General features: G+C 33.6%; 1 protein-coding gene across 1 annotated transcript in view; it reads left to right on the top strand.

The window, feature by feature from the left end:
- Positions 1-2,304: 2,304 nt before the first annotated feature.
- The window catches only part of LOC110020336 (basic proline-rich protein), a 31,988-nt gene continuing 10,174 nt past the window's right edge, over positions 2,305-24,118 (top strand). Inside the window, exons 1-3 of the mRNA XM_020718400.1 lie at positions 2,305-2,542; positions 8,114-8,207; positions 18,308-18,393. Coding sequence (XP_020574059.1) covers positions 2,462-2,542; positions 8,114-8,207; positions 18,308-18,393 — 261 coding nt within the window. The 5' untranslated portion in view covers positions 2,305-2,461. The remainder of the gene's footprint in view (positions 2,543-8,113; positions 8,208-18,307; positions 18,394-24,118) is intronic.

Below are 24,118 nucleotides of genomic sequence, written 5' to 3'. Positions count from 1 at the left end.
TACATACATACATACATACATACATACATACATACATACATACATGCATGCATACATACATACATATGTATGTATGGTAGAGAAAATTGTATTCATAGGCCGGTGTGGGTTTCCAATGCATAATATCTGCTCAACCGTCCATCAGCTTCCTTGCGCCCACCGGGCTTCGACACCAGTCGGCTTGCCCGCATGGAGTCGGCTTGCACGCATGTCAGGCTCCTTGGTCCGTGTTTCAAGACGGGTCGAACGGGGAGCCCACGGGCCGTTGCGACGGGCACGCCGGAGCACGCCGGAGACCCGTGGGGCTCGCCTGATCGGTGTGTGTCGTGTCCGCCGACCGCACCGACGGTGTCTCCTCGGGCGTCGATCGCCCGGGCTCCTGCCGCCGGCGAGGCCTGCAACGATCCGCGCCTCGAGCCGAGCAGCGGACGGGCCGCAGCCACTCCGCTTCGCCGACCCCCATCCGCTTCCCTCCCGACAATTTCAAGCACTATTTGACTCTATTTTCAAAGTCCTTTTCTTCTTTCCCTCGCGGAACTTGTTCGCTATCGGTCTCTCGCTCGTTGTCATGCTGATTGAGAGGGGCAGTACACATGACAGTCGAATTTTCAAAAGTACAATACCAAATAACAAGTACAACTTTCCACATCCACCCACAGGTACACTTAAGACCAAGTTACTATGCTAATTCATTCTTCTATCAATACCAATCTTGCAATTCACATCATGTAAGTACTATTTCGTTGTTGTTGTATATATGTTGCAGCAAGGGTATCTCAAGCTATATCTTAATATGAGATACCACATATATGACTTTGAGTGAGCGAACAATGTCACGCGGGGCAGAAAGTAAATGTTTAATAAATGACATTCCTTCTTACGCGACGTCATTGAGAGGATATTTGGCGTTTGGAAGAAGAAATATGTTATACTTTGCGATATGTATCTTACTCGTTTCCCAAACAAATGCATATTATGATTGCTACAATGGCTCTCCACAATTACATTTGGTGGCATCTTTTTCGCAAGAACATCGACCTCCGCAGGGTGGAAGAGGATCATGAGCATGTCCCTGTAGAGACATTTGACATCTTCGACAGCCTTTGTCACAGGCTGAACATGATATTCTCGAGACCTATACTAAAAATGAGGAAGGTGCAAATTAGATGAAAGAACGTATTACAGATGCGATGGTAGGAGGGTGATTTGAGTATTCATTGTATTATTAATTATAACGATTGTTGAAGAGATTAACTGTTTATTGTATTTGTATTTATACAGTTCATGTTCATTTTTGTTCCTTGTGTATTTTATATTGATTGTTTGAATTTTTTACGTTGTTTATAAGTGTTTTTTTTTCTTTTGCATTTCTTTTATTTTCTTTTGGTGGATTTGAGAGGTCTGTGATGAGTCGTTTGAACTTATGGGTTTCTTTAGATGACCTGTTTGACGTTGTTGGTTGGCGTCACATGTAACATTTTAATGAAGACAACTATGTTCATCTCTTTTTTTAGTGCTATAGTTTTCAAAGTTCTTCTGGATGACTTTTTTTAATGATATGCATGTGTAACACACACTAAGTGGGTATTGCGTGGGTTAAAGACAACCAATAACCATTTCTTTATAAAATCTGTTGTCTTCTTGTAGTGACGGATTCATTGTTTGATATACCGAGTTATTTGAGACATCACAACTGCATAAAACTATAATTAATTACTTGTTTTTATCAATTTTAACTTATGTTATGTGTATTGAGATGTCTTTTAAAGCATTCAGGAAAGACGAACTCGAGAATTTCTGGTACCTCTCGAGAACTGCACTTCTACTGTGGACTTCAATGTTTCATTCTAACTTCACGCTAAACACATAGCTACGGGTGACAATTTTATATATGCTCTGCAGAGAATAACAGAGAACTATGTCTTTTTTCGGCAAAACAGATAAACTAGAAGATTCCACCGCCGAGAGCGATAGAGCATGAAGAGTATCCCTGAAGGACATTTTAGCTCGTAACATAAGTCGTCTGTATTTAAAAAAATATATCATCATAATTTAAAAGGTTATTTTAATAGTCATTTTATTAATTCTTATAATCATCATATTCACCCTTAAGTGAGTTGTATATTTTTTTATTTTTTCTTGTTATGCAGTAGATTTTTATTTCTAAACTATAAAATTTATTAGTATCATAATTTTATTGCAGATAATATTACTAATAGATAGAGTGATCATTTATCAAAAAAATAACTGTAATATTTAATTATTTGCAACAGCTTTATTAAGATAAAAAAAAACAAAGAAAAGCCCAACTCATTTCGGGACGAACTCACCGAGCCTATTGAAACGAGTAAAGATGGAGCACGGAGGACAGCTGAATCATCGAAGGCCGTGAGAAAAGTAGGTTGTCTGTCGATTTCTTCCCAATCCCGTCGGTGGCTTGAAGCGGGCTGTGGCGGCGAAGATGAAGACGACTAAGGGAGGAAAGGTCATGAACCCTACGGATGCCTATCGGAAGGAGCTCCGGAAGAAGGAGCTCAAGAGGGTACGCTTGTTTATTGCTTCAACATTCCTCGGGTGTTTTCTCTCACTTTTGTTATGTAAATCTGTATTTTGGTATCCAATTTCTGTTTTTTGCACAATATCCCGTACTAGATTTTATCCCCGTGAGGCGACGAGTGATTGAGGATGCCTACGAGTTTAAGGTTAGGTTTTTCTTATTGCAGATGATTAGGAGTTGGCTTTATAAGTCTTTATTCTTTAATCATTCCTGTTGAGCGTTTTTTTGAGATTCAAACTTTATTCTTTTCAATTTATTTTGAACAACTTCAATCCATGTTACTCTGGGCCTTGTCTTTCTCTTTCCAAATCCGCTGATACTCATTTTATCTACCCCTCTAATGAATTCCTTTTTTTTACCTATCATTATACATGCATAAATTAACTAAGTCTGTTTTGGATTACCTTATGTTCAATGATTGCCACTCTGCTATAATCATTCCTTTATTTAAGTTTCATAATTTTTTCATGGAACCATTTTGATGTTCTTTTTTTTATGCTCAACATAGCTATCGACTGCTTATTTATTGCTCATCAATTGGAACCATATGATATTATTAGCCTAATTACAATTTAATGGAATTTACCTTTTATTTTTTAATGATATCCCTTTATCATACAACGTTGTTGAGACTCTTCTCTATTTTAATAGGCCACTCCCATTTTTTAAATTCTAGAAGTTATATTCCCATTTATATCTTTATTCATTTGTATAATTGATTCAGGATTCATCTTCTTATCATAATCATGTATCTCTTTATCTTTCAATAATTTTATCTTATAATTGTTAATGTCACATTTCCCCTGAAAATGTATATTATTGATCTTTTCTTCTCATTTTTATTTAGCTAAACCTGGTCCCTCAAAATCTTAGACATATTCTCCATTGTTGTATCTTGCTTATTATTTTAATAAATATCTCATTAGTTATAACCATGTCATTTCTGAAAAACACACATCAACTTAGCAAGGAATCACACTTTGAATATCTTTTGTAAGCATTTTCACAACTAATATAAAATTTATAGAGTCAATGTTGATCCTTGACGTAATTCTATTATAATTAGAAAGTCTTTAAGCACTTCATCTACTTTTAATACCAAACAATTTGCTACAATATATATATTTCATAACTCGACGCACATCTGTCTACCTTAATGTGAACCAAATTTAATTTCATGGTACTTATTTAAGCACCTTAACTTTGAATAATTTGTTTTTTTTAATTTTATCCATCTATAGGATAAGACATAAAGGATAATGGATAGATATTGAGAGAGAGAGAGAACCAACGATATCCAAATAAACTTCTAAGAAAATAAACCAGCTAATTTTATGAAGTTTACTGCTTTTTGCCAATATAACTAAATGTTAGTAGCAAAATGTGAAATGCTAAGCACTGAACACAAAAAGATAATGCAAGATAAACCAAACAGATTATATAGCAGGGATAAAATGGATAAAGTGATGCAAATGAATTGAACTGTCCAACCATTACTTGAATAAATCATTTTAAGTAGAAATAAGGAGCAAATTTATTTTTTAGATAAAACTAAACAATGCTCCATAAATGTTCATGTGAAAATCCGATAGTGAAACAAAAATAGTATTTAGCATTTATGCTAGTGTACAGAGTATGAGAAGCTTATCAGATAAACAGAAAGACCATTAGCTAACTCAAACCCACTTGATAAAAATAAAATAATAATTGAACAGCAACATAGAAAGCCATAAGGCACTAGCCACTAGCATAATCCAGAAGTATCAATATCTTACTTTTGGGACATGAGTTAATGCAAAAGTTATCCATCTCATTTCTAGTGTGTAACTTAACAGAACAAGTGTTGTAGGCTATGTCAGTCTATCACAAATTCTATTTTTTAGGCTTCGTTAAAAACATTGGCTCTTGTAGCTGCTATTATCACCCTATCCTATCGTCAACTTATTACTCAAAAAAGATCCCTGCATATGCACACAATGAAAATCCAATGAAAAACAACTTTCACCGATTTATAGAACCAACATAATCAAATGCATAGCCATTAGCAATCTCTGCCTAAATGATTATGTCAAATTGCAAAGAAACAACAATATAGATATCCAGCCACATGTTATGCTCCTACAAAGTTTCTTCTAAGTGTTAAAAAAATGAGCTAGCAATAAGAAAATAGTATGTATAAGATTGTCACTTGCTTCATAGATTCAAATGAGCTAATTCTACTAGTTGAACTCACAAATTTATAGTTAAATGAAGAACTATCATGAAATCTCGAATTCCATAATTATGTAGTCAATGAAGTAGTAAATGCACACTGCAATTTTTTTAAATTGGGTGCATTAATTATTTTTTCAATATCAATCAAATAACGAACTAAAAAAATCAATTGCATTATTTAATTGCATTGCATGAATGATTGAAGACAACATAAACATTAAAATAAAGCAATATCAAATTAAAGAGGCACCTTTCGGGAACAAAAAAAAGGCACCTTAGGGGAACAAATTGGTTGATGTGCAACAAAAGGCCAAGTATCTAATAACAACTTAAATGCTTTGAACTATAAATCTCTCTTTTAGCTTAGTGGCTACGGAAAGGAAAACAGTTATAGATGGATCAGCTTGTGCTTAAATTAAAATATTAAAAACCCATAAAGTAATCATAGTCTTAAAATAAATAACCATAATTAAGGTAAAAAAAAAATAGTTTCAAAAGTAAAAATACTTCGAAGTTGAAGATTTTTGGCAATTGGCAACTCGATTATTTTGTGATAAAGACTATACAACAACAACAACAAAGCCTTAATCCCACTACGTGGGGGATTTCTTTTTCTCCATTGCGTCCTATTTAGTGTCATATTTTCATTTAGTTCTAATAAATTAAGATAATTTTTTATACAATAAGCCCAAGTCTTCCTAGGTCTACCTCTGCCTTTCTTAACATAAGTCGAATCTAAAACATCTACTCTCCTAATCTGATTATCAGATGGTCGACACTTAATGTGACCAAACCATCTAAGACGAATTTCTCTAATTTTGTCCGTCACAGTAGCTACACCAACCCTATCACAGATATAATCATTTCGCATTTTGTCTCTAAGTATAAAGCCACTCATCCATCTAATAATACTCATCTCGGCAAACACTTAACTTAGTATTATGCTTCTCTTTTAAAGGCCAACATTCAACGCCATAGAGCATTGCAGGTCTTACCACCGTCTTATAAAATTTTACTTTCAATCACTTTCAATCTAAGCGGTACTAGCAGTAATTTTCTATCACATAATAGGCCTAATGCATCCCTCCACTTCAAACTACCAACTTAAATTCTACTAATAACATACCCATCTATATCACCATAACTTTGAACAATAGACTCAAGATACTTAAAACAATCACACATTTTAATGTTTTGATCACCCATAGTTACAACTCTGCAGCTAGAGTTGTTGCTAATAAAATTGCATTCCATGAATTCAACTTTGAAGGCCTTTAGACTCCAATGTATAGACTCCAATGTAGACCTTCATAATTCAAGTTTTTCCTGGGCTTTTTCCGTCGTCTTATCCGCAAGAAGGATATCATCTGCAAAAAGCATACACCAAGGTACATCCTCCTGTAAATGTTTAGTAAGACCATCCATAGCTAAAGCAAAAAGATATGGGCTTGAAGCCGATCCCTGATGTAATCCACAGAAATAGGAAAGTAACCTTTTTAGTTGGTGAGCAGTTGTTCAAGCAAAAGATGTAAGCAGTCTGTATTTTGTTATCTTTGTCTTTGAATATAAATCATATCAACACCTTTCTTCTCGAGAACTCTCCAAAGGATATCTCTTGAAATCTTGTGATAAAGACTATATGTTATCAAAATATCTCATTTATGAAACTTGAATCATTGTGCTCATGCAGCGTATGTTATGCAGCAAAAGTGGAAATGTCATTGAATCACATCGTTCCTAAAGTATTTGATGACATTGAATATTGTGGGTCTAGCATATACCCTTTCAAGGGCTTTGAGAAAACGATCCATAACTACTATAAGAAAGGAAAAGACGAATATATTCTTAAAGGGAAACATCAATTCATGTGAGGATTTGAATGTTTTATTCTATTTTTATTTATTAGAGGGGAAAACACCTTAATTGAAGATCTTTAATTTGGTCTAGGTTTGGAGAAGGTGTCGAGGTAACAAAGGGGAGAACATGAACCTAGCTTTGAATGGAATAGGAAAATACGATTAAAAAAAAATTAGAAAGAATATGAGTCGTATGAGGGAGAAGTAATATCTTTTACATAGAACTAGTACAATATTACCACCTCAATCCTTTGATTTCTCTTCTGTTATCTGGGAGAGGTGAAGCGGAGAGCAATTGTGCAAGAATCCTCAACAATTTGAGAGTATAGTGGGATAGAGGTTAAATAGTGTGTTTCTTGCATCATTGGATAAAGGGCTCACTTTACTATAGCGGTTGAAACTGTTAAATAAAATTCAAAAATGAAAGATGCTAAAACCTAATTGAGTTGGATGCAAACTCCTTCAAAACGAAAGCCAAAAATACTTTAAACCATTGAGTTTAACACATAGTTGCCTATTCGTTTTTGACAACAATTGATATGGTATGAGCTAACCTCAAAATGACTAAAGTTGAGTGCAAATTTTTGATAGGTATCTGCATATGGAGTTTTTAGGATGGTTGTGCTTAAAAGTTAGTTGCCTTCACATATTAAGATTTCCCTTTGAAATTGGCTTGAATAAATTTTATAGGGACGTGATTACAATATGTGTAGGCTTGAATCAATTTTGAATTGACTAAATACTTAAGTGTCAACATTATTCCCACTTTTAATTGCAAGGAACCCTTGTTTGGTTTTCAATTTGTGGACGAACCATATTCTATGTTCACGCTCCGTGAATGTTATTGATTTTGTCTTTTGGATTATCAGATTTGATATTACATTGCTTTCTTTTCTAAATATGGCGACATCTATTCATTTAATTTATCATTTAGCCGTATATTAATATTTGTGATCTGGTTACACAAATGACAGAGAGATTAGGTGCTTGTTACCTTTTTCGGCAAAATATGAGATACTATTTATCTTATTCATTTATTTTTTTCATTATTGAAATTGATGATATAAAAACATAAGAGAATGTCTTACATTAAAATTTATTTTTCTTTGGATAGGTTATAATTGAATGAGCATAATAATTTATAAAATTATTAAAAAATTGCAAAACTACCATACTCCATATTTTTCCATTAATGACTTACTAGCTGTAACTGATGTTTATTTGTTTGATGCTTGGATAATTTTTTCTTTATTATTATTATTTTTTAGAATATTTTTCTCTTAAATTTTGGAAAATGAGTCGTCCCTTAAAGTGTATGATTATGTTGTATATGGTGTTAGGCAACATAAATAGATTTTAAATGCTCATTTTGAGCAATATGAGTGAGTTAAAGTATCAACAATTTTTCTATCTTATTTATGTCATTTGCTTTATTCTTTGACAACCATGCCTAAAATTCATTCTTAAATTCACATTGTCATTTCAGAATAAGAAAGAAAGAAAAAAGGTGCGGGAAGTTGGGATTCTTAAAAAGGATCCTGAGAGCATTAAAGAGCAGATTGAGAAGCTGGAAGTGATGAGTAAGTATTTATGTATCTTTATACAACACTTATTTTAATAGCTTGGAGTTTAATTAAAGTTATTGTTGGTTGACATACATTATGATTTAAATTTATTTATTTTAGATTGAGTGATGATGCTGATGTTTCAATTTTTTTAGAGCAAAATTTTGTCAACCTTTAATATAATGCAACAAGGTTTTATTAGGATATCTGCAGATGCAACTGTTAAAATATACTTATATATATAATAAATGGGTTCTTTGATTTTTTAAGCCCTTAAAGCAAATCCATAGTTTTAAAAAACCTCCACTTTGGTCGACAATGCTTTTAAGATTTCACTACGTTCCCTCAACTTAGTTCTTGATCTTGAAAAAGGTCCATTTTTACTAATGATGGTAAATAGCCTATTAAGGTAATTTTTAGTTAAATTTTTTTAAAAAATTATTGTTTATAACCAAATTATCATAATCCTCCATATTTTTTATCTCGTTCTAGGGTTAGGTCATTTTCTAACGAGATTGAGGGTTTCACTCTACTGACTTTATAGAGGAAGAGGTGGCGGGATTGATCCTGTTATTCTTATGGTTGGCTATCATTAGTTTATATCATTTTCCGAGGTGATTGAGCTGGTTACTCTACCAATATCGGAGAAGATGAAGAAGATGCATAAGAAGACTGGTGGCGACAGACAAGGTCTTTTGTCCAACATTCAGTTCAAAAGAATTGTTCTATTATTTGATATCACTAGAGGAGGTGAATCGGCTATGATCATTGGAGAGAAGTGAATTGATTATGATCATTGGAGAGAGCCAACATTAGGAGCGAGCAAGTGGGAGGATGATTTCTGTATTAGGAGAAAAGATGAGAGATGAAGACAAAAATACATTGATATATGTGTGTTTTACATTCATTTGATGGTTATGTGAATGGAAAAATTTATGGGAAATGTGACCCGACCATTTAGCATCAACGTTGAGCATTTTTTAAATGTTGAGTTTATGTTAAACTCTACCAAAGCCTATGATACTTGGAATATTTTTAAAATCATTAACATGTTAAAAGGAGCTATGAATTTATTGGAGCCTGGATGCTTTACTTGGTATTAAACCATTATGTTTGCTCTTGTAAAAAATATGTTAATTTGTTTGTTACTAAAAATGCAATTTTTTGTTTTGGCTTTTAATTTTCTTATTTTTCCTCCTTAAAGACTATTGGTTGGCTATACAAACAAGAATTTATTATGTTGCCCAATCATTGGTGGCTTAAAGTAGTCAAACCAATAGTTAACATGTTATTCCATTTTGGTGATTGGTTTAATGCTAATTGGATTATAGAGGAGGAAGGGTGAGACAATGATATCTGGAAGTGCTTCTTTCATATTTCCCCCCCTAATTAGAAAAGAGTTGTCATTATGTGTGTGAGAGAGAAAGAAAGGTGATGGGAGAGAGAGAAGAGATAGAATATTTAATTATTATTTTTGGACACAAAAATTTCATCAATAGTATTATGAATTAGCCCCAACATCTTTTATTCTTGATGTTGTAGGTGAGAAGAGTTTTATTTTTCGACACTATCTATTTTTTCTTGATGATGTGTTATGAAATGGATATTGGATAGTCATGGTGAAGTAACAAATAGGAAACAATGAATTAATAACTAGAGATAGATAAAATGGAAAGATTAAATTCCTATAGAAATAGAAGTTGGAAAAAATTTGGGTTGATCTCAATTATTTATGCACCTATAAACAAAGCATTGGTCATGGAGAGCTGTGATGCTTGGTTATTGAGGAAAGATGAATTTGATTGGATAAAGATAGATCAGCGAAGAGATGATTAGATAGTCTTTTAACTTCAACACTAGAGGTGCAAGTGAGCTAAGCTGACTTGTGATTCGGCTTGAGCTCAGCTCAACTCGTGAACTGAGCTTGATGAGCTATTAAGCGAAGCTCAAGCCAGCCCATCTCGACTCATTAGCTCGGGAGTTGGTTGGTTTAAAAATTCATTAATATAATAAAATTTCAAACTTTATCTTTAAAATATTAAAATAATTATAAAAATGATATTTTATATTTTATATCAAATAATTTCTACTAAGTGCTCTTTCTATTTGTCATTTTTTTATAACACTAGTTTGATTTAATATTATTCTCTCTTTTTTTATAATAATCAAGCTGACTTGTGAGCTTGTTTGAACTTGTAGAATAAAGCTCAAGCTTGACTCCAACTCGTTTACACCCCTATTCAACACCGTACTATAATCTTGTGCTTTAATACTTTATGGTGTTATGAATAACAAATATGCAAAATGAGTAAAATTTTAGCTATGATAATTTGTATGCAATCCTTGAGGTATTGATTAAGCCTTACATTAATTTATATTTTTAAAAACACCTTAATTATGTTGCTAAGGTTCCATGATAGCCTATATAGGCTCCTGCTTTGACTGATTAAAAATTCTGTTAATACTGTTGACCTTATTTTTGAAGTCATTACCTTTTCCTAGGATCTAGCTTTAGGAATTCCTGTTGACCATCTTAGAAAACTAGAATTGGTACCTACCATTTTAGAAATTCCAAAAACACTTCCTATTTTTCCTGTGATGTATAGCATTTATGGCCCAAAACCATCGTCTTATGTACAAGCAGATTAAAGACTATTATGTGAAGACTCAGGGAGAAGTTCCCAATAGGATTTCAAGTCCTAGGAAAATATTGTCACGACTTTTTTGTCACATACACACATCAAATGCACAAAATTCACAAAATTGCACGAGGTCAGACTTCAATTGAATATAAAGGATGGGTGAAAATGCGAACTTCTCCGGATGACTTCCGACGACAAAAAAGACTGTGTCAACGCGTCCGGGATACCAATTTTGATATGAAAATACACCCATATTGCTATATTTTTTACACGAGAAAATTGACACGCAAATTGATGAATTCATCAAAATGACCTTCAACGGCTGGCGTGTTCGGAACGTCAGAATTATTTAAAAATGATACCAATTTTGTTATGTTTTGATGCATGGATAAAACACAAATTAAAATTTTATTTTTCAAAATATTAATTTTTTTCTTTTATATAAATATCCTTAAATTATAATTATATTAAACCTAAATCCTATTTACACCTCTACCCTCGCTTAAACCCTTCATTCGGCCTTGTGTTCGGCTCGATCCCGCGGCTCGTCTCCCTCTCCTCCGTGTGCCCTAGATCCACGATGGATCCACACGGCTCTCCTTGCCGTTCTTGCTCGCGGCTCATCTCCTCGAGCTTCCCTTTGGCTTTTTGGCTCTCCAATCGCAAGGAGATGAGATGGCCGACACTTCTCCTCGAGGCTGTACGCTCTCCTCTTTATTGTGTCGATTCCATCCCTCATGTTCTATTAGGCCATGGAGCGGTGGTTGGTGGCTTCTTCCATTCTTCTCTCTGCTTATAAAACGTTTTCTAGTCTACTGTGTTGGGTTGTTGAGGGTTTTGAGAGAAGAAGACTTGGATTTTTTTTCTTATTGTGAGGGAAAGTTACTTCTTTCTAATTTGCTGTTTGAAGGGAGTTCTTCTTTTCTTTTAGCCGATATTCTTGTGGTTAAAGATCCGGGAGCTAGAAGCCGTAGGGGCTATTTGCGTGAGGCTGTCGGGAAGGATTACTGTGGGGGAAAGCTACTTCTTTCTGATTTGCTATTTGAGGGGAGTTCTTCTTCCTCTATGTTAGCCGATATTCCTGTGGTTAAAGATCCGGGAGCTAGAAGCCGTAAGGGCTATTTGCGTGAGGTTTTCGGGAAGGATTTCTGTGGAGCGTTTCTTTCAATTTATTTTAGTGCTTTGCTTTAAATCTGCATTAAAAAAGATGTATTCTTCTCCTCTCCTCTATTTTGTATTATTTCGAATGACATGAAGTATGAAAGCTTATTTTGAAGTTTAAGCATGAATATTTGCTTAGGGTGGTGAGAAATGAAACATGTATGTATGGGTAACCTCTACTTTTCTTTTGCTTGAAACATTTGAAGGCATGACTAGAGTAGTCTAGAAATACATTTTTATTCCTTTATAAATGTCTATGCAAAATATGTTTGCGGGCTCATTTTTGCTTCTCTTGCTGCCCCTTGCTAGAATGCATGATGGAAATTATTTTATGAGACGAAAAAAATGTATTTGGGGGCTCATTCTTGCTTGTCTTGCTGCCCCTTGCTGGAATACATGTTAGAAATCATTTCATGAGTTGGAAAAAATATATTTGGGGGCTCATTTCATGTTTCTCTGGCTGCCCCCCTTATTTGACTGCATGTTGGGATGAAATTACCGAAACTTTTATTGTTGATATTCATGCTTACAATAAATGCTGGAAAGATATGTTCTCCTTTGGTCCATTTGGTGGTCTCAGTCTTGGCTTTTTCTTCGGGATTGAATTGGAAGCATGCTTCTTGTTTTGCCCCATGTATTGGACTCGGTTTGCCCTTTTCTTGGGCTCGGTTGTGGCTTTATGAAATCTGATTTTTATGACCCTTTTTAGCTCATTTAGTGGAGTTGAATTTATCTTCTTTTTGGATTAAATGTTGGCTGAAAACGCTTTCACTTGTTTTGCCTCTTTATTGAGCTCGGGCTAGCCTCTATGCTGCTTGGTTTTGCTCCTGTGCTGAGCTCGGGTTAGCCTCTATGCTGCTTGGTTTTGTCCCTTTTGCTGGGCTTGGTTTTAGTTTTCTTCTAGGCTGAATTTAGTTGAAAGTTTTATATTAATCTTTAGCTCATTTGATGGGCTTGGTTTGGGCTCTTTTCGAAATCAAATTAATGCTTGAAATACTTCTCTGGTTTGCTCCCTCTGGCTGGATTCGGTTTTGCCCCTTGTGCTGGGCTCAGCTGTTCGCTTTTCTTGGGCTCGGTTTGGGCTCCTTTCAGTGATTTATGTTAGCTGAAATCCTTTACTATTTGGATCATTTCTTAGATTTGATTTGTCCCTTGTGTTGGGTTTGGGTTGCCCTTTTCTTGGGCTCGATTTGGGTTCTTCTCTGGTCTTAAGAATGAGAATTTCCGATTTAATTATCTTCAGAAATGATTCATGGTCTTAAGAAAAATATGAGGGAAAAAGAAAGGGAGAGAAGATTAAAAATGAAATTCGGTTCTTTGAGATGTTAAAATCTAAGGAGGAGATATGATAACAAACCATTCACCGTTCCGTTTACATAAGAAAAATGAAATCGTAAATTAGAAGAATATTTGAGGGTTGAAAGAAAGTGAGAGTTTAGATTACAATTAGGGACATGTATTGAAAGATTACTAGACCTGCACTTAGGTCCCTTAAGCGTTGAATAAACTTAAATCCAATTGCCCTAACTAGGATTGAAGCACACTTCACAACCCTTTTGCCAGAACTATAAGTTTACCCCCTAGTTTTTAGGAGCCTGATAGCGAGCTAAGCTTGATCTAAATATGTTCGAGGATTAGTTGTAGGACACTTAATTAAAGTTAGACACTTTAGAACACTTGATGCCTAAATTAAAGTGTAGGCTTCCTAGATCTTAGGAGCACACCTTGAGAGAGTTCATCCTTCTAATGTTCAAATGATCCTAAGAAGCCAGACATCTGATCCCAGTTCATGAGATAATTAGGACACTAGGCACGAGGGTGCACTAGATCGTGATTCATGACTGATTTAATTAAATCAAATAATAAAATTCTTGCCTTAACTTGACCAAAACTGAAATCCAATGCTCCGAGATTTGAGTTTATCTTACACTCAAATTCTCCTGGCAATTGGGGACATTCCCAATATCACATATAAATCTCCTATTCTTGGTCTTTTATATGTGATATTGTATTTTATTTTATTTGTTTATCTTCTTCCTACGATTTACCTGTTTCTCTTAAGTCTTTTTCAGGTCATACTTTCCCCTTTTACACAACGTATAATAGCTAAACTTAAAAGAGCAATGAACCTTTCAGGTGTACAGGTTTAATTTACATTACAATATTTTATCTCACAGCATGTTATATTATTTTCATAGTCTGTTATACTATTTTCCCAGCATGTTATACTGCTTTTTCTCAGCACGTTATACTCTTCTTTCAGCATTTTATACTGACTTTTTTTTCTACTGTACACTATACAGTTCTTTTCTTTTATACTGCATGTTTAGTTATTTTGATACACACTATGCCTTAGTTTAGGAGAACCTAGTGGTTGTATAGGATTAACACTAAACCAGGAGGTGCTACTATGAGGAGCTTGGAGCGAACAACGTGGGCAGCAGGACGAGGAACAACTTCAAGGTGGATCTGCAACAGCGAAACACCAAAACACATCACCTATCACTTTATTTAGTTTAAATAACAACCCATAGGATCACACTTTAGACTTTTTGCACAACTCTGTTAAGCTATTATAAGTCCTAACACTTTAGGATTTCGAGGTTACTGTGCGGTATGGTGTAAATCATCCTATCTTTTTAGGCTATTTGCACAGTCTGATATTGTGCAAACATAAGTCCTAAATCCCAAATAATTTGCAGGATTGAAATATCAAATTACATCATTTCAAAGACATAAAGCCAAACAATATGATAGTTGGGAGTTCACCGGGGTTTTCCCAAGATCTGTGATATCCCCTACTCTTCCCTTTGGATTCCTTAAATAATTGTTCCTATTTTGAGTCATTCCTATTTGATTTTCCCATGTCCAATTGTGGAAACCTAATTTTTGAAATTTTGAAGGCAAACCACCTGATCTTAATCGAGAGTTTTCTTAAGTGACCCCAGTCATTTAAGGGCTTGCCTCTATAGAGAACTTGGAACTCAGATAAAATAAATCATATCTAATTTTTTATGTTAGGTAGGGGAACTTGTTGGCTTTTTTATAAAATATTTCGCAGACCAGAATAGATGTCACAAATTCTTTAGTCTAGGCAATTGAATCCCTATTACAAGTGATATATTTATTCTTCGGGATAAACATATTATTTGTGGTATTGTATTCAATTATCTAAACTATTTAAAATGTGAGACCCGTTTGGTCTCACCTATTTTAAAATTAAAATGTTACTTTTAAAAATAAACAAGGGTTATATTCATGTTTAAATTATTTTTAAAAATTACAAAATCACCACTTTTTCAAATTACGAAGTTAAAACATCCGACAAATACTTAAAAATACTCTTATTTTACAAGCTCATTTGGGAATCTTGTTGAAATTAAATGATGTTGTCTAGCGACCGCACCCATCTTCCTTGATAATTTGTCCTCATATGAGATGATTCCTATGACTTTTTATGAATTTGCCAGTCACTAAGAAGCTCTTTCAAATAGGTACTGCGAATATTAATATTGTGGGTATTTTTATCATTCTTATTCTAGTTTTTAGGGTTTTTTGGGATTCATTTGTTATAAAGGATGTGGGTCACATTTATAAAGGGTTTTTTAGGTCACATCATTCAATTGCTTTTCATCCTTCTTGTTTAGTGTTTTGAAGAGGATTTACAATACAATCCACTAAGATTTACCATTTTCTATTTTAAGCTTTATCTAATTACTTCTGTCAAGGTTTTTTTGGCAATGCTTTAGATTTTTTTAATCTAAGTATTCTTATGTGTCACATCCTTTTGGTACATTTTTTTTTCTTCTTGTTTGATGAACAATGTTATCGATGGTGCTAGGCATCTTTATGGCAATATGATTGCCTACTGATGTGCTAGGCGCCCTTCTGAGCGAAGTGACTTGATGCAAAAAATTTTCTGCTTTTGTATGCTATAATAAGATAATTATTGTAATAAAATATTTAAATAAAGGCGGCAAAGCTACATTTGAAATTTTATATCATTCCAAAATGACAAAATCTGACCTCATGGATTGTTTAAAAAAACTGCTCGTAAAGACTAAAAGTTTACATCTCAAATTTAAACAAGCGAATGAAAACTTAAGTTAGTTGCTTTCATATTTCTAGGTTAACATAGTCTTTACTAATATTTATTTCATCTTCTTCATCACTCCTACTCTCTTCTTTATTATTAGATTTTGTATCCCTCTATCTTATAATATTGTTGTGCATGCTTCACAAAATAATTAAATAAATCTCGGCATAATAAGCTCCTAGCTGCTTAGTGTCTTACTCCTATGTGTGGTGCTTCCCGGGAGGTGTTTGAAGTGTTGAAGCCTTGCCTCACCTTGCTAGGGTGGTAGTGTGAGTGCTTGGCTCACTTGATAACACTATCAATGAGGATTCACAATTTAATCCTCTGATATTTTCCTTTTTCTCCTGTTCATCAATTTTTTAATCTAGCATGAAGGATACACTATTCTATGCTTTGAAGGGTTGTGCTGTCAGGTAAAAAGATGTCATGTTTACTTTAAGTCACGTATGTTATAATGTCTCTTGAAAATAATTGCAGTTGTCTAATATTTTTACACTATGGGTGCCAAGTTGAAGTCATGTAATTTTAAAAAGCACGAGATCTAATTGTAGTGTTTTTAAAAAAAGGCGATCAAAGTGAATATATGTAGTGCAACGAGTTTCATATAATTTTTCCACTTTTAACCATATGTAAAATCATTCTAAATGACTAGGGAGAAAATTGTGAAAGAATTTTTCTTTTTTCATTGGCCTTCAGGTCCACATAACTTTTTAGAAGCACTGAGTTTTGGGTATTAGTTGGCGAACAATCATAGCCTACATATAAGTCTGGTTCAATTTGAAGTTGGTAGGTATTGGCCATTCGCATGGAGGTTTGGATGGTTCAATTACTAGGGATTTTAGTCGAAAGAGAGAAATTTGAGTTCATTAGCTTTTCATATACAAATTGACAATTTTTTTGTTCTTATCGATTCAGTCTTTTTTTCAACATTTCTGTTTAGATAATGATTTGCAGTTTAAACTATCCGAGATTTCTTCGGTTTTCCATTGAAACACGTTTTTTCTTGTGAGAAAGACAAATCTTCAGAAGTTTATCTTCTCTTCTAAAAGTAATAATATATTTTTTATTAAAGGATGAAATTGGACATTGCAGATTGTTCCCAAGTCAAGTATTATCTTAGATTGCTATTTCTCACCTGCTTTGCTTCTTCCATGTAGGGCCTGGAAGAGGAGGAAAGATACAAAATATTATTATTACTATTATCATTATTATTATATTATTATTATTTTGGGTGGAGGGAATTTTTAACGGGTCTGAACAGGAAGGCCGATTTATGAATCTACGCATTACAGACAATTGAGATAATAACGAGGTTTATATGGATGGTTAGGGGCAAAGTTTTTTTCCGAATTTATTTATTGTCTAATGTCAGTGATTACTGATCATTGGCTGCCAGCATGCTTGAGCAAGGATTGATGGGTCAGGTAGGAGGGGAGCAGTTTTTGGGTTTGAGAGGTAGGAATTGTGCAAATCACAACTTTATACTCATAATTGTGATTTGTAATTCTTGGACTACATTTTGTTATTGGAATTCACAAATCACTGAATATTTAGCAAAAATCTGAAACTTGGGTGTTTCATGATTATTTACGTGGATGCATTATTCTGCGTGAATTACTAATGGAGTTCGTGAGGTTCCTCCACTTGTATGTTTATTGCAAAAAGTTTATGAGTTAGTCTTCAACTTTTCATTATTATATTGGTTACTTTATGCTATGATCTATGAATTATATCAACTACTAGTGGCATATCAAATATTAAGTTGCGAGTTGATCATTGATTTTGGCTCTTTTTGCCATCTCTGTGCCCACATATAAATTTGAAAGTTTTATCATAATGATTGAATTTGTATTTTATATTTCAATGAAAACTCTTTATACAGTTCCTTGTTGAAGTTCAACTTGCTTGTTTTTAATTATTGGCTTAGTTTGTATCTTTGTTGTGGAAAGTAGAAGAAGCTGTTATGATTTGGGTCATTTTGTTTGGGGTAGCAAAAATTCGTATTCACTTTATTTACCTCAATATCCTGTCAGCATTTAAAAGTTTGATGATATGGACGGCTTTTAAACTTTAGGATCAATGAGTGTTTGCTAAGATATATTCTAGCGGCACATAACAGTTTCACTTTATGCTAAAAATGACAAGGATAAGAACTTTTGATGTAAAGTTACAAATTTGTTTATATATAGTTTATGTATACTATTTTGTTTGTGCAGAGGCAGATGGTGCTTTGGATAAGGCTAGGAAGCACAAGAAGCGACAACTTGAGGACACATTAAACTTGGTTATGAAGAAGAGGAAGGTACGTTGATTTGCACTAATATCTCAAACTTTCGATGGGGTTGAATTATTGTATTGTCATTAGCTCATTCTGTAGAGTTTTGGATTGATCCTGGTTTTCAAAAGTTTTGGAAATGAATTTTGAAAATCACTGAAGAAAATTAAAAGTTTTCTTTGTATGGTCTGAATTGCAATGAACTCAACTTGAATAAATAATGAATTATAAGTCAGTTTGTCAACCTCTTCATTCCTTAATATGGAAATATTTATGATTTTATTCAGAATACACATTTTGCCTATTAGAAATGGTAGGTGATTTCATGCAATCTTCTATGTTAAGGGCATCATGCACGGATTAGAAAATACAGTGAGATGTATAATTCTTGTTTATGATTTTTTTATCTCTTCAATAATTGAGATGTCATGCTTACATAGAACGTGAACTTGTGGCATTGTACCATCTCTTCTTGGAAACTTTGCATTACATATAATTTTATGGCAACTTTCCAATGAAAAGGAGATACAAACTTAAAATTCAAATAAAAATGATTTATTTTTCTATTATTTGTGACGGCTATTCATTTATTTCCTTCTGGAGAAATCATTTTCATACAATGAACACTTTTTCCTCCTAATTTACTAGACGTCAGTTGATCCTATTCATCCTTTCGTGTCTACACTTAACCTCGAGTTGGAGAGTAGACATCATTCAATTCCAACTTTTTAATACTGAATTTAAAATTAAATTTGAACAATCTTTTTGCAAGAATATTTGTGGTTTGTTTGGAGGTAAGAGAAAAAATGCATGCAAATAATTCATGCTTCAAAATTTTCCTTTATACAGTGATGATCAACCTCAAACACTCTTGGTTTCATTATGCTGGACAAGATCGTGGGCTATACTTATCACTCCCTTGTTGTCACAATATAGTTTCATTAGAGAATCTATAGCTTTTTATAGCTAAATAAAAATCTTGTGTAACCATAGATATCCCATTACCCATGGATTATATTCATCTTTAGCCTAAATTGGAGCTGCTGCATTATATTTCTTGTTCCTCCATGTGACAAAGTTGCCCTATACATGGGCACAAGAATCTATTGTGGATCTTTTGTCAGTTGTAGAACCTGTCCAATCTGCATCAATATAAACTTAAATATTGCGCTAAGTGTTTTTCTTGAAGTGTTATTCCTTTCCAGGACATTTTTTTAAGCACCTGAATATTTTATATGTAGCCTCTAGATGTTCCTTTTGTGGTGATTGCCTAATTTGCCTTCAACAAATGTCATGCCAGGTCTTCTATAAGATAAAAAAAAATTATTTTTAACCCCTGGTTTTCTATCAAGTGACATCAATAGGTTTTCCATTGTTGTCTTCTCTAAGATTTTTATGTGGTTCAATTGGAGTGCCAACTAATTTATACTTACTAATTCCACGTTTATTTACTAATTCCACCTTGTGTAACCATAGATATCCCATTAGCCATGGATTATATTCATCTTTAGCCTAAATTGGAGCTGCTGCATTATATTTCTTGTTCCTCCATGTGACAAAGTTGCCCTATACATGGGCACAAGAATCTATTGTGGATCTTTTGTCAGTTGTAGAACCTGTCCAATCTGCATCAATATAAACTTAAATATTGCAACTAAGTGTTTTTCTTGAAGTGTTATTCCTTTCCAGGACATTTTTTTAAGCACCTGAATATTTTATATGTAGCCTCTAGATGTTCCTTTTGTGGTGATTGCCTAATTTGCCTTCAACAAATGTCATGCCAGGTCTTCTATAAGATAAAAAAAACTATTTTTAACCCCCGGTTTTCTATCAAGTGACATCAATAGGTTTTCCTTTGTCGTCTTCTCTAAGATTTTTATGTGGTTCAGTTGGAGTGTCAACAAATTTATACTTACTAATTCCACATTTATTTATGGGTTTTTTGTTTGCAAGTATTGGTAGTGCACTGCATTTTTAAATATTATGGATTTTAATATTTTTAGATGAGGCTTTGTAAAGCAAATCTGAAATAGTTTGCTTTGAAGGATTTAGAATTCTCCCATTAGGTCATTCTTGGTGCATTATGAATTTTCCCAAATCAAATGAAATTAAAATACACCATTCTCGCTTGAAATGAAGCCCATCTCACAAGTTTCGAACTCTTCCTAGTGCTGCCAGAAATTTCAGTATTCGTCCTTGAATCCATCAACATCCATCCTCAAAGCTGCCACTGCCCATCTTCGGAGTTGCTGTTTCTATATGATCTTTTTCCCACAACATTGCCGCCTTCTCCTCCACATCATTGCATTCACTGCCTTGTGTGTTCTAGAGTTATTACTCACACCTCACACTATCATTTCACCGGCTTCATTGACCTTGTACTTATATCTGCTATCCCTACCAATGCCATTGTTGCTAATCTGCCAACTTCAATTTGCCTGCCCATTGTTACGCTTTTAAAAAATATATATATAAATATGTTCCATTTATGCGAAATATAACTGTAAGAATGACTTCACCCCAAATATATTTTGGCGCCAGATTTATAATATCAATGCCCGAATGACTTCCCATAAGTATTTATTTTTTCATTTAGCCACACCATTTTGTTTTGGGTGTCAACATGAGCTTTAAGGAACTATTTTTGGATAAAAATTGACCGTAATATTTTAAACATAGTTTTGACCATTATCATTCCGTAATATTTGAATAGTTTTTTGGAATTGTATTTGTATATGACATAAAAATTTTGAAAATTTTTTTCACTTTAGATTTTTTTTTCATTAAATACATCCATCTTAAACTTGTGTGATGATTAGTAATTGTCACAAATTTTTTTTTTTTTAGAGTATGTAAGATGTTTACAATGACCCTAGATATCACAACAACAACAAAAAGCCTTCATCCCGCTAAGTGGGTTGGCTACAAGAATCCTTTTTCTCTATTGTGTTCTATTGAGTGTCATATTTTCATTCAATTCTTGTAAATTAAGATAATTTTTTATATAGTATGCCTGAGTTTTTTTAGGTCTTCCTCTGCCTTTCTTAACATAAGTTAAATCTTAAACATCTACTCTCCTAATCGGATTATCAGATGGTCGAAGTTTAATGTGACTGAACCATCTAAGACGACTCTATCTAATCTTGTCTGCCACTGGAGCTACCCTAACCCTTCCACGGATACATTCGTTTTAGCATTTTGTCTCTCCAAATGTCAAGCCACTCATCCATCTAAGCATTCTCATCTCAACGACACTTAACTTTGTTTTATGCGTATCTTTTAAAGGCCAACATTTTGCATCATAAAACATTGCAGGTCTCACCACCTTTTTATAAAATGGTGCGATTTATTTGTAAATTTGGGGAAAAAAAAGACACATGATGTTTGACCAACAGACAAATTTCATATTGGAAAAATGATAAATTTTTATTCTAAAATAAATTGGGAAACATGAATTTTAAATGCTAAAAATTAGGATGACATAACCTGTAATGTCATAACATAATATCATTGTCTTTAGAAACAAAACCAAAATTAAAACCAACACTATAATTATTTATTGACCTCAAGTTTATCGTCAAATAATAGAGTCCATTCATTTTTTTTTGCATTGCCAATCATTCTTCCAATGGTCAATTTTTGAAACTCACAATAGGAAGAGTAGAGATTAGCTTGAAACTGATTGAGTAGAAGTAATTTTACTAATGGATAATAAATTACAAGACAATTTGGGAACATGGAGTACGTCATGAAGAATTAATAATGAGGTGAATCTGATAGTTTGTATTCCAACAATTACCAAGAGCAAATCATTGACAAACTGACTTTTTTATTACCTGCATATGATTTATATTATGAGAATAATTTTGAATAAATAGTCATTATCAGTTGCGCCAAAATCAATTATCCAAAAATGAACAAAATTATGATTAAACACTAAATAATGCATTGACTAGAGAGTTATCCTTATTTACTGAAGATCAAGATCGAGTCAGTGACAATTTTGAATATTGAAACAAGTTCTGCTAGTTGCTCATTGGTAAAAGGAATTGCATTCGAGTTGGTAGAATATTGAGTTTCATCAGCAGTTGCTTGATAAGTTCAACCTTCTTGTTTGGATTTTGATTTCTAATTCGCAGGTTTACCATGAAGCTTTCACGTCTTCTTTGTATGCCATGAATTTTTACAATGCTTGCACCACCATGGAAAAGCGAAGTGGTTTCAAAATTACTTGAACTAGTACAAATGGTAGAATTTCTTTGGGCGGCGGTTATTGCTGACTTGTACGACATCATCAAAGGATAAGAGAATGGGGTAGAAACTTGAGTTGATTATGGTCGCGAGTTATTTCGGCGCTCAAAGCCTGTGAAGACTTCTGCAAAGAAGCTGAAATCCTCTAAAAAAAAGAGTTCTAAGCCTGCGTCGCTTGTAATTTCGTGATAGCCACAAATCTTAGTTTGACTGATCTTTCCACGAGTTCGACATAGGATTATAGGATAGCTAGGTAAGCCAAATAGATCATAGGGGCTGAATTGTTCGCTGGTTTAGTTAATCTACCCAAACTAAAGGGAGAAGCGATCTGCAGAAGAAATGATTCTCAAAACCGAACGGAGTGTTCGAACGATTTGCAGAACTCAAACGATGTTTTGCGCTATGTTCAAATAGAGCATTTGAATCATGCGAATAAAGATGAAGATGAAGATTCAAATTTAGAGCAGTTGTTGGATACATTAAGGACTACGTAGATCAATTGCTAGTTCAACTGCCATGGGAAAGATTGAAGCAGCCTCAGGGAGCTCTTGCTTCGACTGTCTTCGAAGCCTCTTCGACAGTACTGCATCATAAGAGAAGGGTCACGATCAGTGTCTTCGGTGGGCAATCGCTTCGCAAGCGTCCTCACGATCATGAGCGGGAGAAAGCCTCGGCCTCGGCCTCGAGAAGATTGGCGCCACCTCTTCTACTGTGAACTATAGGAACTCTAACTCTAATAACATGTAAATTTGGGAGAAGGAAAAATAATTATTCCTCTTCAATTTTCTAAAACTTTGTTAGAGGATAAATAGTAGAAGTCCGCCACATTAGAAAAGCCCCAAAATCCCTATGCTAGAAAATAGAAATTACCAACATTATATATTCTAAAAGTAGAAACTACTAAAAATAGAAAAAAATAAAAATAGAAGATACCAAAAGCAAAAATTCTTAAAATTTTGACAAAATATATATTCTATTAAAGTATTTATTATAACAATCTATTACTACAAATGTTTTGATTGACTTTATATCCATCCAAATAGCGAAAAATGATCTTAAGAATTTATTTTTCAACCAATCAAACAATCTTAAATAATTTAAATGGATTGAGCTAAGTTTAGATTGCATTTCAAATGCATATGTATTTGAAATACTTGTAACAAAACAACTCATCAGAAGATCTTGTTTATACTTTCTTTGAGATACCATAATAAAAGTAGAAGATACTAAAAGCAAAAAATTCTTAAAATTCTAAAAAATATATATTCTATAAAAGTATTTATTATAACAATCTATTACTACAAATGTTTTGATTCACTTTATATCCATCCAAATATCTTACGAATTTATTTTTCAGTCAATCAAACAACCTTAAATACTTTAAATGGATTGAGCTAAGTTTACATTGCATTTCAAATACATATTTATTTGAAATACTTGCAACAAAATAACTCATCAGAAGATCTTGATTATACTTTCTTTGAGATACCCCCTAATCTTG

Source organism: Phalaenopsis equestris, unplaced genomic scaffold (assembly GCF_001263595.1).
Source record: "Phalaenopsis equestris unplaced genomic scaffold, ASM126359v1 Scaffold000094, whole genome shotgun sequence".
Lineage (NCBI taxonomy): Eukaryota > Viridiplantae > Streptophyta > Magnoliopsida > Asparagales > Orchidaceae > Phalaenopsis > Phalaenopsis equestris.
The sequence above is the reverse complement of the archived record's forward strand: the minus strand, read 5'-3'. Positions and strand labels throughout refer to the sequence as shown.